Source organism: Zea mays, chromosome 5, assembly GCF_902167145.1.
Source record: "Zea mays cultivar B73 chromosome 5, Zm-B73-REFERENCE-NAM-5.0, whole genome shotgun sequence".
NCBI lineage: Eukaryota > Viridiplantae > Streptophyta > Magnoliopsida > Poales > Poaceae > Zea > Zea mays.
Genome location: NC_050100.1, coordinates 209,774,216 through 209,791,396, shown reverse-complemented (window position 1 = coordinate 209,791,396; position 17,181 = coordinate 209,774,216). Strand labels below are relative to the sequence as shown.

Sequence of the window (17,181 nt, the reverse complement as noted above, 5' to 3'; positions counted from 1 at the left end):
GAAGAAGATAAGGAGCGACAACGGGTCCGAGTTCAAGAACCTTCAAGTGGAGGAGTTCCTTGAGGAGGAAGGGATCAAGCACGAGTTCTCCGCTCCCTACACACCACAGCAAAATGGTGTGGTAGAGAGGAAGAACAGGACGCTAATCGATATGGCAAGGACGATGCTTGGAGAATACAAGACCCTCGAGCGGTTTTGGTCGGAAGCTGTGAACACGGCTTGCCACGCCATCAACAGGGTCTACCTTCATCGCCTCCTCAAGAAGACTTCGTATGAGCTTCTAACCGGTAACAAACCCAATGTATCTTACTTTCGTGTATTTGGGAGCAAGTGCTACATTCTAGTGAAGAAGGGTAGAAATTCTAAGTTTGCTCCCAAAGCTGTAGAAGGGTTTTTGTTAGGTTATGACTCAAATACAAAGGCGTATAGAGTCTTCAACAAATCATCGGGTTTGGTTGAAGTCTCTAGCGATGTTGTATTTGATGAGACTAATGGCTCTCCAAGAGAGCAAGTTGTTGATTGTGATGATGTAGATGAAGAAGATGTTCCGACAGCCGCTATACGAACCATGGCGATTGGAGAAGTGCGGCCACAGGAACAAGATGAACGAGATCAACCTTCTTCCTCAACTATGGTGCATCCCCCAACCCAAAATGACGAACAGGTACCTCAAATGGAGGCGCATGATCAAGGGGGAGCACAAGATGTTCAAGTTGAAGAGGAAGAAGCACCTCAGGCACCTCCAACCCAAGTTCGAGCGACGATCCAAAGGGATCATCCCGTCGACCAAATTCTGGGTGATATTAGCAAGGGAGTAACTACTCGGTCTCGATTGGTTAATTTTTGTGAACATTACTCCTTTGTCTCTTCCATTGAGCCCTTCAGGGTAGAAGAGGCCTTGCTAGATCCGGATTGGGTATTGGCCATGCAGGAGGAACTCAACAACTTCAAGCGCAATGAAGTTTGGACACTGGTGCCTCGTCCCAAGCAAAATGTTGTGGGAACCAAGTGGGTGTTCCGCAACAAACAGGACGAGCACGGGGTGGTGACGAGGAACAAGGCTCGACTTGTGGCAAAAGGTTATTCCCAAGTCGCAGGTTTGGACTTTGAGGAGACGTTTGCTACTGTAGCTAGGCTAGAATCAATTCGTATCTTGCTAGCATATGCCGCTCACCATTCTTTCAGGTTGTTTCAAATGGATGTGAAGAGTGCTTTCCTCAACGGGCCAATAAAGGAGGAGGTGTACGTGGAGCAACCCCCTGGTTTCGAGGATGAACGGTACCCCGACCATGTGTGTAAGCTCTCTAAGGCGCTCTATGGACTTAAGCAAGCCCCAAGAGCATGGTATGAATGCCTTAGAGATTTCTTAATTGCTAATGCTTTCAATGTTGGGAAAGCCGATCCGACTCTTTTCACTAAGACTTGTGACAGTGATCTTTTTGTGTGCCAAATTTATGTAGATGACATAATATTTGGTTCTACTAATAAAAAGTCTTGTGAAGAGTTTAGCAGGGTGATGATGCAGAAATTCGAGATGTCAATGATGGGCGAGTTGAACTATTTCCTTGGGTTCCAAGTGAAGCAACTCAAGGACGGCACCTTCATCTCCCAAACGAAGTACACGCAAGATCTGCTAAAGCGGTTTGGGATGAAGGACGCCAAGCCCGCAAAGACTCCGATGGGGACCGACGGACACACCGACCTCAACAAAGGAGGTAAGTCCGTTGATCAAAAAGCATACCGGTCAATAATAGGGTCTTTACTTTATTTATGTGCTAGTAGACCGGATATTATGCTTAGCGTATGCATGTGTGCTAGATTTCAATCCGATCCTAAGGAGTGTCACTTAGTGGCAGTGAAGCGAATCCTTAGATATTTAATTGCTACGCCTTGCTTTGGGCTCTGGTATCCAAAGGGGTCTACCTTTGACTTAATTGGATATTCAGACTCCGACTATGCTGGATGTAAGATCGATAGGAAGAGTACATCAGGGACGTGCCAATTCTTAGGAAGGTCCCTGGTGTCATGGAATTCTAAGAAACAAACCTCTGTTGCCCTATCCACCGCTGAGGCCGAGTATGTTGCCGCAGGTCAGTGTTGCGCGCAACTACTTTGGATGAGGCAAACCCTCAGGGACTTTGGCTACAATCTGAGCAAAGTCCCACTCCTATGTGATAATGAGAGTGCTATCTGCATGGCGGAAAATCCTGTTGAGCACAGCCGCACAAAGCACATAGACATCCGGCATCACTTTTTGAGAGACCACCAGCAAAAGGGAGATATCGAAGTGTTTCATGTTAGCACCGAGATCCAGCTAGCCGATATCTTTACCAAACCTCTAGATGAGAAGACCTTTTGCAGGCTGCGTAGTGAGCTAAATGTCTTAGATTCGCGGAACTTGGATTGAATTGTAGCATACATGTGTATATGCCTTTGATCATGTTCCTTATGCATTTTGTTGCTTATTTATGGTGATCAAGTTGTACAAACACTCCCCGGACCTCACAAGTCCATTGCAAAATGATGCACATATTTAGGGGGAGCTGTGCTACAACTTGAACCCTTGAGACTAACCATGTGCTTGAGTTTGCTTGTTCCAGTCTCAAAGGGTGGTTTGAAAGGGAAAAGGTGGACTTGGACCATGAAAGACTTCCACTGCACTCCGATGAGAGGGTAACTTATTCCAAGTTCATCTCATGAACTCTTATTGCCATTTGCTCTTAATTGAAGATTTTGGTGAGGCAATGGGGTTAAAGGGCCAAGATTGATCCCGTTTTGGTGCTTGATGCCAAAGGGGGAGAAAATAAAGGCCAAAGTGAAAAATGGATCAGCTACCACTTAAGAGATTTGAAAATAGTAGAGTAGAGCTTTTGGTTTGTCAAAACTCTTTTATTGTCTCTTTTGTAAAAGTTGGCTTCTTGTGGGGAGAAGTGTTGATTATGGGAAATAGGGGGAGTTTTTGAAATCTTTGATTAATCTCTTTTGGAATGACTCTCTTTATGCTTCAACATGTGTGTTTGACTTAGAGATAGAGGTTTGAGTTTGATTTGCAAAAACAAACCAAGTGGTGGCAAAGGATGATCCATATATGCCAAAATTGAATCAAAATAAATTTGAGTTTTTATTTGAAGTGATATTGCACTTGGTCTAGTTGCTTTATGTTGTGTTGGCATAAATCACCAAAAAGGGGGAGATTGAAAGGGAAATGTGCCCTTGGGTCATTTCTAAGTATTTTGGTGATTGAGTGCCAACAACAAGTGCTTAAATGTGAATCTATACCCATGGATGGACAAAGTGCAAATCAAGAGTAAAGGTATGTTTCTAAGCCTTAGTACATTGTTTTGAAGACTAATGTATTGTGTCTAAGTGCTTGAAATAGGAGAAATCGAGTCAGAGAAAAGTTGGCTGTGTACAGCCAAAAGGCTGTTCGGTCTGGAGCACCGGACTGTGCGGTGGTGCAGCGGACAGTGTCCGGTGCGCCAGGCTGTCTCGAGCGAACTAGCCGCTCTTGGGAATTTCACCGGCGACGTACGGCTATAATTCACCGGACTGTCCGGTGTGCACCGGACTGTCCGGTGAGCCAACGGTCGGCCGGGCCAACGGTCGGCCGCGCGATCTGCGCGGGACACGTGGCCAAGCCAACGGCTAGAAGGGGGCACCGGACTGTCCGGTGTGCACCGGACATGTCCGGTGCGCCAACGGCTCCAAGTCTGCCAACGGTCGACTGTGCCATTTAAGGAAAGAAATCTGGCACCGGACAGTGTCCGGTGTGCACCGGACTGTCCGGTGCGCCAGACGGCAGAAGGCAAGAATTGCCTTCCCAGATTGCTCTCAACGGCTCCTAGCTGCCTTGGGGCTATAAAAGGGACCCCTAGGCGCATGGAGGATGACACCAAGCATTCCTACAACATTCCTAAGCACCAAGATATCGATTCCGCGCATTTGGTTCATTGTGATAGCATCTAGAGCTCTTGTTGAGTTGTGAACTCATTGAGTTGTGTTGCGAGCTCTTGTTGCGACTTGTGTGCGTGCTGTTGCTCTGATTTTGAGTCTTGTGTGTGTTGCTAGTTCCTCCTTTACTCTGTATTTCTTTGTGAATCTCAAGTGTAAGGGCGAGAGGCTCCAAGTTGTGGAGATTCCTCGCAAACGGGATATTGAAAGGCAAAGCAAAACACCGTGGTATTCAAGTTGGTCTTTGGACCGCTTGAGAGGGGTTGATTGCAACCCTCGTCCGTTGGGACGCCACAACGTGGAGTAGGCAAGCGTTGGTCTTGGCCGAACCACGGGATAAACCACTGTGTCATCTCTGTGTTTGATCTCTTGTGGTATTGTGTTTTGTTGAGACTCCTCTCTAGCCACTTGGCAATTATTGTGCTAACACTTAACAAGTTTTTGTGGCTATAAGTTTAAGTTTCACAGGATCACCTATTCACCCCCCTCTAGGTGCTCTCAACATCAAAGCAAGGTCGGCGCCAACAAAACCGGAGAGGCAGAGGAAAAGGTGGTGTGAAAAGGACACGGACCGTTCGTGATGTAGTTGAAGATGCTAAAATGATACTTGACGAGACCTTTGAGGAGAAGAATGATGATCAGGGAGATAAAATCACGATGGGTGCTACACTTGGGCTACTTTGGGAACCTCCAATCCCGAACCTCAAATCCCCTTCGAGATTGGAGGGGATTGAGGTGAAAATAAACTAATTTCCTCTCCAATCTCCTTCAATCCCGAAGGGGATATGAGTATCCAAACTAGCCCTAAAGCGGCGCTTTAAGTGAGCAAGATGAAGAAGGCAGCGAAGCACATTCAGGAAGTGTTTCGCTTGGAGGGTAGCGCCGCAAGAGGCGACATACTGCAGGGGTAGTGACAGAGGCCCTAGGGGAAAGACGTTACAATTTGAGACACAGTAGAGCGTAAGTATCTTTATTGGTCCCTAAAAATTTATATCTACTTGGCGTTGGGTTGACTTTGTTTTGGTCCTGATTCGATGTGTCAAACTGTTGGATCTTTTATGGGCCTGACCCATTTATTGAATAAACTCTATGGTGTGTAGTGGTGGAGAACACCAATAGTACCATATTGGAAGTCCAAGGGTCTTTTGTCTTGACTTATATGGTGGGAATTATTCCACCTAACTTGAGAAGTCAAGAAACGGACAAGGGCGTGCCACACGCACGCGCGCGCGCCGCCACCGGCCGGGCCAGGCTCGGGCCGGGCGTGGAGTGGAGTGGAGTGGAGTGGCGTGGTGTGGCGAGGCAGACAGGCAGGCGCAGGCAGGCAGGCAGGCGAGCGGGCGTGGTGTGGTTGTGTTAATTTTTAGCACTCACTAACCGCGTAAACCTTTCAGTTGCCTGTCTCTTCGTCAGCTGGATGCGAGACTCTTGTCCTTCAGCTGCCTGTCCCTTGGCGTGCAGACCCTTCTCCTTCAGCTTCCCTCTGCGAGAGGTTAAATAGGTACACGCGAATAGAACCATTCTTCAGAGTCACAACCCAGCCGCAAGTGAGAGTGTTCCCATCTCGTGACTCTGCGCGCACAGAGAAGCGAGAGGGCAGGTGCCTCCGGAGCCCTTGCCGTTCGAGACCTTGCACGGGGGATCGGCAATTAGGTTTCTGGGGAGCGTCTACGCGACTGCCCAAAACGTCTTCTTCCTGGCGATATGACAAGGGAAGCTGGACAAGGATCTGGATCATCAGAGCGTATGGGAGGGTATGATCAGTTTATTTCCCTAATGTTTTGCGTTCTGCAAATTACATATGTTTCATATATTCACCTCTGCTATTTTATATGTAGTCATGTATTTATCTCTTCTGTTATGTCATTTTATAATATGTTATATCCGTTTGTTTTAGTTTTACAGTCATGCTGTTTATATTGCTATCTACTTATTTTTAGTTGTTCCGTAATAATTCATGAACCATGTTTATATACTTATTATATTTATATGATTCATATGTTCTATGTTCTCTTGATCCATATTGGTATGGATCAATTTGAAATCACGATTTCTATGGTTAATTATTTGTTATATGTCATCATCATAATGTTAATTTATGGAATTAAAATAATACGGAAAATGTCTATAATTCTAACAAACCAAAAACCTGATGTTAGGCATTTTTCTGTCAGAGGTTTTGCTGTTGTGCTAAAGCCTGATCCTTTTGATGGTAAAAACTTCTTGATATGGAAAGCTAAGATGGAATTGTGGCTTACTGCAATGTCTTGTTTTCATGCCGCTGAGGGCAAGCCTGTCAACTTACCTCCTGAGGATGAGGCTAAGTTTAAGGCTGAAGACAACCTCTTTCGAGGAGCAGTAATTAGCGCACTGGATACTAAATTCCAGAAAAGCTATATCATCCTTCCTACAGGGAAAGAGCTGTGGGATCCACTTGTTGGAAAGTTTGGAGTAACTGACGCTGGTAGCGAGCTGTATCTCATGGAGCAGTTGTATGACTACAAGATGGTTGAGAACTGATCTGTAGTGGAACAGGCTCATGAGTTTCAGGCACTAGCTAAGGAACTCGAACTCTTTCCTTGTCCTTTGCCTGACAAGTTTGTGGCTGGAGGTATAATCGCCAAGTTGCCACCTTCTTGGAAGGACTTTGCTACCTCTCTCAAACATAAGAGACAAGAGTTCAATGTGGAAGAGCTCATTGGTACTCTTGATGTTGAGGAAAGGGCTAGAACAAAGGACAGTGGAAAAGGTGTTGAGACCTCTACTGCTAATGTGGTGCAGAAGAGAAACTTCCGCAAGTTTAACAAGAAGAAAAACCAGAACAAACCAGAGAACGCAAATAAACCTGTTCAAACAGCACAGTTTAAAAAGAAGAACAACAATAACAAGGGAAAGGGAGGATGCTTTGTCTGTGGCAGTGATCAACATTGGGCAAGAGAGTGCCCTAATCGCAAGTTCACTCAAGACAAGAAATCAGCTAATGTTGTAACCACTGAAACTGAAGGTGGAACATCTGGGTATGGTAATTCTTTACTATTTGTTCTTTCAGTCTGTAATTCACCTGAGTGGTGGATGGACAGTGGTGCAAACATTCATGTGTGTGCTGATGTCTCTATGTTCACTTCCTATCAGGACGGGAGGTCTGGCGCCTTGTTAATGGGAAATGAGTCGCGTGCTCATGTTCTTGGTGTTGGTACGGTCATTCTGAAGTTTACTTCGGGAAAGACGGTGCCATTGAAGAGCGTGCAACATGTGCCCTCTATCAAGAAAAATCTCGTTAGTGCTTCGATGCTATGTCGAGATGGATACAAAGTTGTTCTTGAGTCTAATAATTGTGTTGTGTCGAAACATGGTATTTTTGTTGGTAAAGGATATGACTGCGGAGGCTTGTTCCGCTTATCACTGCATGATGTGTGTAATAAAATGGTGAATTCTGTTGATTTTTCTGATGAGTCAGATTTATGGCATTCACGTTTTTGTCATGCAAGCTTTGGTTGTCTTATGCGGTTAGCAAATATAAATTTAATTCCTAAATTTAACTTGGTCAAAAAGTCTAAGTGCCATGTGTGTGTTGAATCAAAACAACCCCGCAAGCCTCACAAGGCTGCTGAGGCGAGGAGTTTGGCACCTCTAGAACTTGTTCATTCTGATCTATGCGAGATGAATGGAATTTTGACCAAAGGTGGTAAAAGATACTTTCTCACTTTTATAGATGACTCCACTAGATTTTGTTATGTGTATCTCTTAAAAACAAAAGATGAAGCGTTCAATTATTTTAAGGCCTATAAAGTTGAAGTTGAGAACCAACTTGAGAGGAAAATAAAACATTTAAGGTCCGACCGAGGTGGAGAATATTTCTCTAATGTGTTCGATGAGTTCTGCGTGGAACATGGTATTATTCATGAGAGGACACCGCCATTCTCACCACAATCCAATGGGATTGCTGAAAGGAAAAACCGCACTCTAACAGATTTGGTGAATGCCATGTTGAGTACAGCGGGATTATCCAAGGCATGGTGGGGTGAGGCGATTTTGACGGCATGTCATGTCCTGAATAGAGTTCCAACAAAGAACAAAGAGATCACACCATTTGAGGAATGGGAAAAGAGAAGATTAAATCTCTCATATTTACGCACTTGGGGTTGCTTGGCTAAAGTGAATGTGCCAATCAACAGAAAGCGTAAACTTGGGCCTAAAACAGTTGACTGTAAATTCCTTGGGTACTCTTTTCATAGCACTGGGTATAGGTTCTTAATTATAAAATCTGATGTGTCTGATATGTATGTTGATACTATCATGGAATCAAGAGACGCAACATTTTTTGAGAATGAGTTTCCCATGAAGAATACACCTAGTGATACAAGTCATGAGACTATAATTCCCCATGAGCACGAACTGACGATTCCTATAGATCATGCTGAGGATTCTCACGTGCACATCCCTGAGGAGGATGACACTATAGTCACTCGAAAGAGCAAGAGACAGAGGGTTGCAAAATCCTTTGGTAATGACTTTATAGTGTACCTTATGGAAGACACACCAACTACCATTAGTGAGGCATATTCCTCTCCTGATGCTGACTTATGGAAGGAAGCAGTAAGGAGTGAGATGGAATCTATTATGTCTAATGGAACTTGGGAGGTCGTTGACCGTCCTTATGGTTGTCAACCTATAGGCTGCAAATGGATCTTCAAGAAAAAGCTTAGACCTGATGGTACAATCGAGAGGTACAAGGCAAGGCTTGTGGCCAAAGGATATACCCAAAAGGAGGGTGAAGATTTCTTTGATACCTACTCACCAGTGGCTCGACTGACTACAATCTGCACATTAATAGCCGTGGCAGCCTCTTATGGTCTTATCATTCATCAGATGGATGTTAAGACAGCTTTCCTTAATGGAGAGTTGGATGAGGAGATCTATATGGATCAGCCAGAAGGGTTCATCGCGGATGGTCAAGAGAACAAGGTGTGCAGGTTGATAAAATCATTGTATGGCCTAAAACAAGCACCTAAGCAATGGCATGAAAAGTTTGATAATACTCTTACAGCAGCTGGCTTTGTTGTAAATGAATCTGACACATGTGTGTATTATCGGTATGGTGGGGGTGAGTCTGTTATGTTGTGCCTTTATGTTGATGACATCTTGATCTTTGGATCAAATCTCAATGTGATGGAGGAATTTAAAAATCTTCTATCGAGCAATTTCGAAATGAAAGATTTGGGAGAAGCTGATGTCATTCTAAACATCAAGCTTGTTAGAGAAGCTGATGGTGGGGTAACTTTGTTACAATCCCATTATGTGGAAAAGGTATTGAGTCGCTTTGGTTTTAGTGACTGTGATCCTGCTCCAACACCCTATGACCCCAGTGTGCTATTAAGAAAGAATCGGAGAATAGCAAGAGATCAATTGACATACTCCCAGATCATTGGCTCGCTCATGTACCTTGCAAGTGCAACAAGGCCAGACATCTCTTATGCTGTGAGTAAGCTAAGTCGGTTTGTGTCGAAACCAGGAGATGATCACTGGCGTGCTCTTGAGAGAGTGTTGCGGTATTTGAAAGGTACTATGACATACGTTATTCATTATACTAGAAACCCAAAAGTGCTGGAAGGCTATTGTGATGCCAACTGGATTTCTGATGCTGATGAGCGTTATGCCACAAGCGGATATGTGTTTCTGTTTGGAGGTGGCGCTGTTTCCTGGAAGTCTTGCAAGCAGACTATCTTAACAAAGTCTACAATGGAAGCAGAACTCGCAGCATTAGACACTGCTGGGGCTGAGGCCGAGTGGCTTTGTGATTTCCTATTGGACTTACCGGTAGTTGAAAAACCGATACCGGCTATTTCCATGAACTGTGACAATCAAACTGTGATTACAAAGGTTAACAGTTCTAGGAATAACATGAAGTCTACAAGGCATGTTAAGAGGAGATTGAAATATGTCAGAAAGTTGAAAAACTCCGGAGTTATAACTGTGGATTATGTCCACACATCGAATAATCTGGCAGATCAATTCACTAAGGGTCTGTCACGCAATGTGATAGAAAGTGCATCGAGAGAAATGGGTATGAGACCCATGTGAGATCTACTCTAGTGGTAACCTACTCTATGTGATCGGAGATCCCGTGAAGTAGAGTGGTGAAACAAGCTAGGAGTAGATTGTGAGGAAAGATCCCTTCTTTAACTCATTTCTGATGCACATCTTTCCTATCTGTAAGGCAGGATGGTTTTTACCTTAATGTATTCTAAGAGTCTTATAAAGGTGAGATGTTGTCCTACAGAACATCTTTTGAGGAATACACCTATATGAGTCAGACTGCTGGTCACAGTCTATGGGACTTGGGTAGTCCCTAAATACTCATGAAAGGCACTGAAGTGTGACTTATATGCTTCTAAACAGCGGGAATACACTTTTGCAGCCTTGTATTAGCAAAGGATTTGAGTAAATCTCACTTCGCACAAAACTGTCAATTCAAGGCTTAGTCCATTGTTCAGTTGTAAATGGGTGAAACTCTTATTCTAGATGGATGTTCAACTTAACAGTCTCCATCGAAACACTGGTATATCAAAGGATTGTGATTCTGATACTTCATCATTACAAACCCTAGAGTTTGGTGGGGATTGTTGGATCTTTTATGGGCCTGGCCCATTTATTGAATAAACTCTATGGTGTGTAGTGGTGGAGAACACCAATAGTACCATATTGGAAGTCTAAGGGTCTTTTGTCTTGACTTATATGGTGGAAATTATTCCATCTAACTTGAGAAGTCAAGAAACGGACAAGGGCGTGCCACACGCGCGCGCGCGCCGCCGCCGGCCGGGCCGGGCTCGGGCCGGGCGTGGAGTGGCGAGGCGTGGCAGGCAGGCAGGCGGGCGGGCGGGCGGGCGGGCGTGTGGTTGTGTTAATTTTTAGCACTCACTAACCGCGTAAACCTTTCAGTTGCCTGTCTCTTCGTCAGCTGCATGCGAGACTCTTGTCCTTCAGCTGCCTGTCCCTTGGCGTGCAGACCCTTCTCCTTCAGCTTCCCTCTGCGAGAGGTTAAATAGGTACACGCCAATAGAACCATTCTTCAGAGTCACAACCCAGCCGCAAGTGAGAGTGTTCTCATCTCGTGACTCTGCGCGCACAGAGAAGCGAGAGGGCAGGTGCCTCCGGAGCCCTTGCCGTTCGAGACCTTGCACGGGGGATCGGCAATTAGGTTTTTGGGGAGCGTCTACGCGACTGCCCAAAACGTCTTCTTCCTGGCGACATGACAAGGGAAGCTGGACAAGGATCTGGATCATCAGAACGTATGGGAGGGTATGATCAGTTTATTTCCTACTGTTTTGCGTTCTGCAGATTACATATGTTTCATATATTCACCTCTGTTGTTTTATATGTAGTCATGTATTTATCTTTTCTGTTCTGTCATTTTATAATATGTTATATCCGTTTGTTTTAGTTTTACAGTCATGCTGTTTATATTGCAATCTACTTATTTTTAGTTGTTCGTAATAATTCATGAACCATGTTTATATACTTATTATATTTATATGATTCATATGTTCTATGTTCTCTTGATCCATATTGGTATGGATCAATTTGAAATCACGATTTCTATGGTTAATTATTTGTTATATGTCATCATTATAATGTTAATTTATGGAATTAAAATAATACGGAAAATACCTATAATTCTAACACAAACTAATACTTTTGTGTTGCATTGTTCCAAAGCGCAAATGCTGCCACTGTAACAGCTCAAGCTGACAAAAAGAAAACTGCGAAGGCAGGAAATAAGCATACATTAGAAGCTACTGCTGATGGCACAGAAGGAACATCAAAGGTTGACGAGGAACCTGCCCCAGAGAGCAAGAGAGCCTCTGAATCTGCAGAATATGGCGCATCCCAGTTGCACCAGTTTTCGCAGGTAATAATACCCTTTGCTGCAGTGTTCTGTACTGCTCACGTGTACTGCCAATGCTGTAGCTACACATTCCTTTCAGGCAATCTTTGAATTGATTTTCAGTATTTCGATACATAGGTCATTTGGGCCATTTGTGCTTGTATGGGTATAAGCGTATAGCACGTATGATCACCAGAGCCCAGATCTAAATGTAACCCTATCGTTTTGTTTTAGTCTGAAGTTGGTGATGCCCATGCCCAGGGTGCTGGTGAGGAAGATGGTGATATCGTGGATGGCCAAGTTGCACTGCCTGATGTGCTAATGATGACGCCTTCTGGAAGTGAACTTGGAGCAGAGCAGGACGATGATGATTCAGAGAGGCGAAGTCAATCAATCAGCAAGAAGCTATGGTCATTCTTCACTACATGACGGCTGAAGATGCCTCTGAATAGATCGTTTCTAGCTTTTGTGCTTTCGATTCATGATACCCCATTGTTGGAACTTAATTATGCTTCTATCCCGTGTAATTGAAATATATTTGCAGTAGACAGCTTGATGGCACTTAAACGATGAGATGTGCAATGGCGATAATGATATGCCCTGTCACACCAGCAGTTTGGTTTGTTACTGTTCCTTGTTCGCCGGTTCGGGTTACTTAGGGCCTGTTTGAGCATATCATAGTATTTTAGACTAAAAGACGTTTGAGATATCATAGTATTTTAGACTAAAAGACATTTGAGAGCACACGTAAGAACTTTGTATTAAACCATAGTTTTGTTAATACCATTGTATTTTTGGGGTCAAAAAAACTTGGCTGTGCATAGCTACAGTCTTCATTTATATTACAACTAAAATACTATGTCTCTAAACAGGTGTTGAATTAGACTAATGTAAAATATATCATAGTTATATTATAGCATATATTAAATCGTGGTATTATAAACTGGTCTTGAGAAACAAAGTTTCCAAACGGACCTTTAGTTGACATTACCAATGTTGCGAAGTTTGTCGTCTATCGTTAGAGGAATTATTTTAGTCCGCCGATGGTCTAAATGTTTGTTCGCTTATTGAAACTATTTATATACAATAAATTAGAATGCCACAAGAGCTTGTGCCGGTTGTCAGACTTAACTGCATTGGAGGGTAGTGTGGCGCGGTACCCTGTAACTCGTTACATCATAAATCAAGGTCCCTTTCATCACAAATCAGGTTTATAGAAAGCAGTAAAAAATATTTACCATCTATCTCTAAATAAGTTTACTAAAACAATGTATTTCATAATTGTTTTAATGATACTTGTTTGGTGTATATTCCTTCTTTTACCATAGAGTGCGATTTTAACACAGCGTCACTTGCAATTTTAACAATGTCATATTTTAGCGTCTTATAAGTTTGATCGGTTATAAATAAGAAGTATCAGTATTTATAACATTATATAAATAAGTACCATTAGCTTAATTTAAAAATGCATTTTCATAATAATTTGGTCGATTTGTGCTCATAAATATGAGGATTAAGTGTACTTTTTGTCCCTCAAGCCTCAACTACCATTTCCTTTTAGTTGATCCTCAACTATAAAATCTTTTGGTCCATCAACCTCAACTCTCAAAACCGTTAGGTTTTAGCATCTAGGCATGGTTGAGTCTGTTTTCGTAGACGTGAATTTGGTTTTAACCTGCCACGTAGGCGTTGATCGCCACATAGGACGTGGGCATGAGTAAAAAAGGAGTCCACTCAACCCGCTTTTTCTCAATGTCGAAGAAGACTCACGGTTATTTCCTCGACGGAAGCTTGGCCCACGTATTTGGTGACAAGGAGATCACGGGAGGATTGGAGGGATTGAGGGTGAAATAAACTAATTTTCCCTTCAATCCCCTCCAATCCTCCCGGGATCCCGGGTCACCAAATCAGAGTGTGAAGAAGACTCAGTTCTCTTCGAAGTTTACTAAAAGGAGAGCTTGGCTCTCGTGTGACCTACCCTCTGCGCACAAACTCTAATGAGAACTAGTAAGAACCTTACAAGATTTTAATACTTAGTAAAAATATCGGTGCATCAATCAGAATTTATATCTCTATCTTATTTTTGCTTCTGCATTTATACTGTTACTTTTGATTGCATGGTATACCTTTCTTAACCTAGTTATAGGCTAGTTGGTAGGAACGAAACCTTGATTGCATAATTCCGTTTTGCGGTAGGTAGAGAGAAATACTTAAAACAAAATTTTAGTTGCACTAGCTTGTTTGGTTATACGTATAAGTTTTGTTTAAGAAGTAAAAATAGAGGTCTAGATTAGTGAAAAAAATACTTATCCTAATTCACCCTATTCTTAAGTGTACACGTTCCTTTTAGATAGCTCTAATGTTGAGGCTGTTACGAGTCTGACATGGAAATAAATTACAGAGACATATGGGGATAAGCAGGTCACACAACTGTATAGGAGTGCAACGTTGGCTTAGCCAAGAGAGATTGAAGGGGATGCCCAATCTAAACCAGAAGAACCAATTAATGAGGAAGAAGAAATTGAGTCTGGGTCTAATCAAGAGAGTGTGGTCACAATTGGTCATGGTCAAGAGAGGCAGAGGGGGCGAATGATGATTGAGGCTTAGGAGTACAACAATAATTAATTTATATCTATGAAATTTAAGCTTTCTTATGTTGAGTAATAACAAAATATTTCATGGATTATTCGCTAAATTACTTATTTAAAATAATTACTACTGTACCTTAATTATTTTTACGTAAAATAAAAAAATAAACCAAATTTTGTGTTGTGTGTGGGTACATTTCCGAGGGTTTCTGGTTTACATATTAATTTGCCATTCCTATGACCTATGCTAAACACAGCAATCGACAATCATCATCCACGCCACTCATGCCTCCTGTTTCTTGTTGTTTATGTTTAAGTTGTTGTGTGTCCCAAGAAAAAAGGCGCCAAAATGCAGATACACAGAACAGGAGTGCTTGCCCTTTCGTCCCCCTCTGTAATGCGTAGGCCAAAGCTTGAGAACAAGGACCACGTAGCCCCTTGCGACAGTTCGGGACTTCGGGGCGAGTTGGCTTGAAAGGATCAACAAAATGGATCCCCGTAGCCACCGCTCAATCAACCTTAAACTCCGGCTCACTCTTCCAAGCAACCAATGCAGTTATCCTAAGCTCCCAGCTGCTGCTGCTGCTGCCGCGCCGCCCTTTCCATGCCCTCGCTCGCCATCTCTCCTGTGCTCTCTCACCACCGTTGTTGCTTCTGCGTTTCTGTCCAGCAGCGATGTCGTCGTGCGCCGGCGAGACCGGCCTGGTGGTGTGGTGCTGCTGTCCGTGCCTGGTGTTGCAGGTCACCGTCTTCCTCCTCGTCCGGCTACCCAGGAAGGTGGTCGTGAAGACCAAGAGGATCATCCTGAGGAGACGGCACAGGAGGAGGCCGCCGGCGCCATCAAACGCGGCCGCCGGGCTGAAGATGGACGACCTGCTGGACCTGGATGACGACGGCTTTGGAGCCGCGTTTGGGGTCGGAGAGGAGGACGTCGGCGGCGGCGGCGGCGGCGACGGCGACGGCGACGACAGCGCCAACGATTGGAAAGGGAGGTGGTGTTTCGCTGTCGTCAGAGACGACGGCGTGTGGGAGGCGATCATTGAGCAAGAAGGGCTCTTCTGGTTCGGGAGCTTTTGGGGCCAGCGGGAGCAGGAGCGGTCGGCTCCTGAAGGCGAGGATCGGATGGGTGGAAGCTTCAGGCTGCCTGTGGCGTTAGAGCGGTCAAATGCATGTACGTAACGTCGAAATGCCAGTAAATGTATGTTCACGGCAGGCCGAGCAATATCACCAGTGTTCTGGGGACTAGGCGAGTGCCTGTCCGTTGCAACGGAAACATATAATAACATAATAACTTATATACAAAATGTGTCTTATATTGTTATAAAAAATGTTTCATAATCCATTTGTAATCCTAGCCATACATAAATTTTGTTATTTTAATTTAGTTGTTTCACCACTACATTGTAACCATCAGTATCATGTAGACTTCGATATATGCCACGATTTGTATGGTCTCATCATTGAAGAGCACGTGCCACACCTGCCGGCAGAAGTTCCCTCGTACATTGTCAGTCATCAGGTACGCACCACCATACACGCTTGCTTAAACAAAAAAGACAAATGTATGTGTTTGCGAAGAGATTTAAAGGCAGACCGACACAAAAGCTACCCCGACGATGGCGAGTGGTCATTGCTGTCAGTCCTCCTCTGCATCACCTCTGGCGCCAAGATGACGTCATAGTCCTTGATATAGTAGTCGTCGAACGCGCACGACATGACGAATACCGATGACTCTTGGCTGAGCTACCAAACGAAATGCACCCCGGGCTCATCAGCGAGGTAGTACACCTAGCCGTTGCACCACCGGATGTGCTACTCCTCTACATACATCTTGTTCGAGGACACTCACACAACGTCAGCAACGACCATCGTCCCAGCGCACAAGAATTCATGGCCGGTCAGTAGTGACTTATGTGGTAGGTTCAGCTTCAGGTGGATGATGAGCTGGACGGCGTGACGGCGTCGTTGTCGGATGCGGTGCCCAGAACAACTCGAGAGTCGTCGGCGTTGGCGACGACCATGAGGTCTCCCTGTTTGAAGATGGACAGCGCGGTGCAGCCGCTGCGCTGGAGCTTGCCGAACACATCGACGCATGCGGCCACGTAGTACTGCTTCCAGAGGTCGAACTGGCAGTTGCCAAACTTCTTCTCGTCGTCGATGAGCGATTCGTGCTATTGGGCCGGATGATCGAAGCAGAACTGAGATGGATTCACCTCCTGCTCGTGTGTACGGCCGTCTTAAACACTATTTTTCACTGTTTGAGATGATAACGAGAGATCAATTTTTTGGCTTTTTTCTTTGATTGTGAATAAATATGATATAAAATCCGCTATGCAGATTTATATTATTATAGCTGGATGCCCGTGCGTTGCAACGGGAATATATAATACCAGTATACTACGATAACTTATATACAAAATCTGTGTTATATTGTTATGAGAAAATGTTTCATAATCAATTTGTGATCCTAGCCATACATAAATTTTGTTATTTTAATCTAGTTATTTCACCAATACATTGCAACCATTAGTATCATGCAGACTTCGATATATGCCATGATTTGTATGGTCTCATCATTGGAGAGCATGAGCACGTTCCACACATACCGGAAAAATTCCTTCGTACATCGTTAGTCATCAGACACGCACCACCATATGCTCTTGCTTAAACAAAAAGGTAAGTGTGTATGTGTTTGCGAAGAGAATTAAAGGCAGGCCGACACAAAGCTACCCTGACGGTGGCGAGGATGACGAACTG

General features: G+C 44.0%; 1 protein-coding gene across 1 annotated transcript; it reads left to right on the top strand.

Moving 5' to 3' along the window:
- The first annotated feature begins 15,034 nt into the window (after positions 1-15,034).
- LOC109939875 (uncharacterized) lies at positions 15,035-15,706 on the top strand. The gene has a single exon (XM_020538248.2). The coding sequence runs from the start codon at positions 15,100-15,102 to the stop codon at positions 15,601-15,603; it is 504 nt and encodes a 167-aa protein (XP_020393837.1). The 5' UTR covers positions 15,035-15,099; the 3' UTR covers positions 15,604-15,706.
- Positions 15,707-17,181: the final 1,475 nt, after the last annotated feature.

Bases quoted from the DNA above. Each gene is read 5' to 3' on its own strand.
- LOC109939875 (XM_020538248.2), top strand. From the start codon at position 15,100: ATGTCGTCGTGCGCCGGCGAGACCGGCCTGGTGGTGTGGTGCTGCTGT.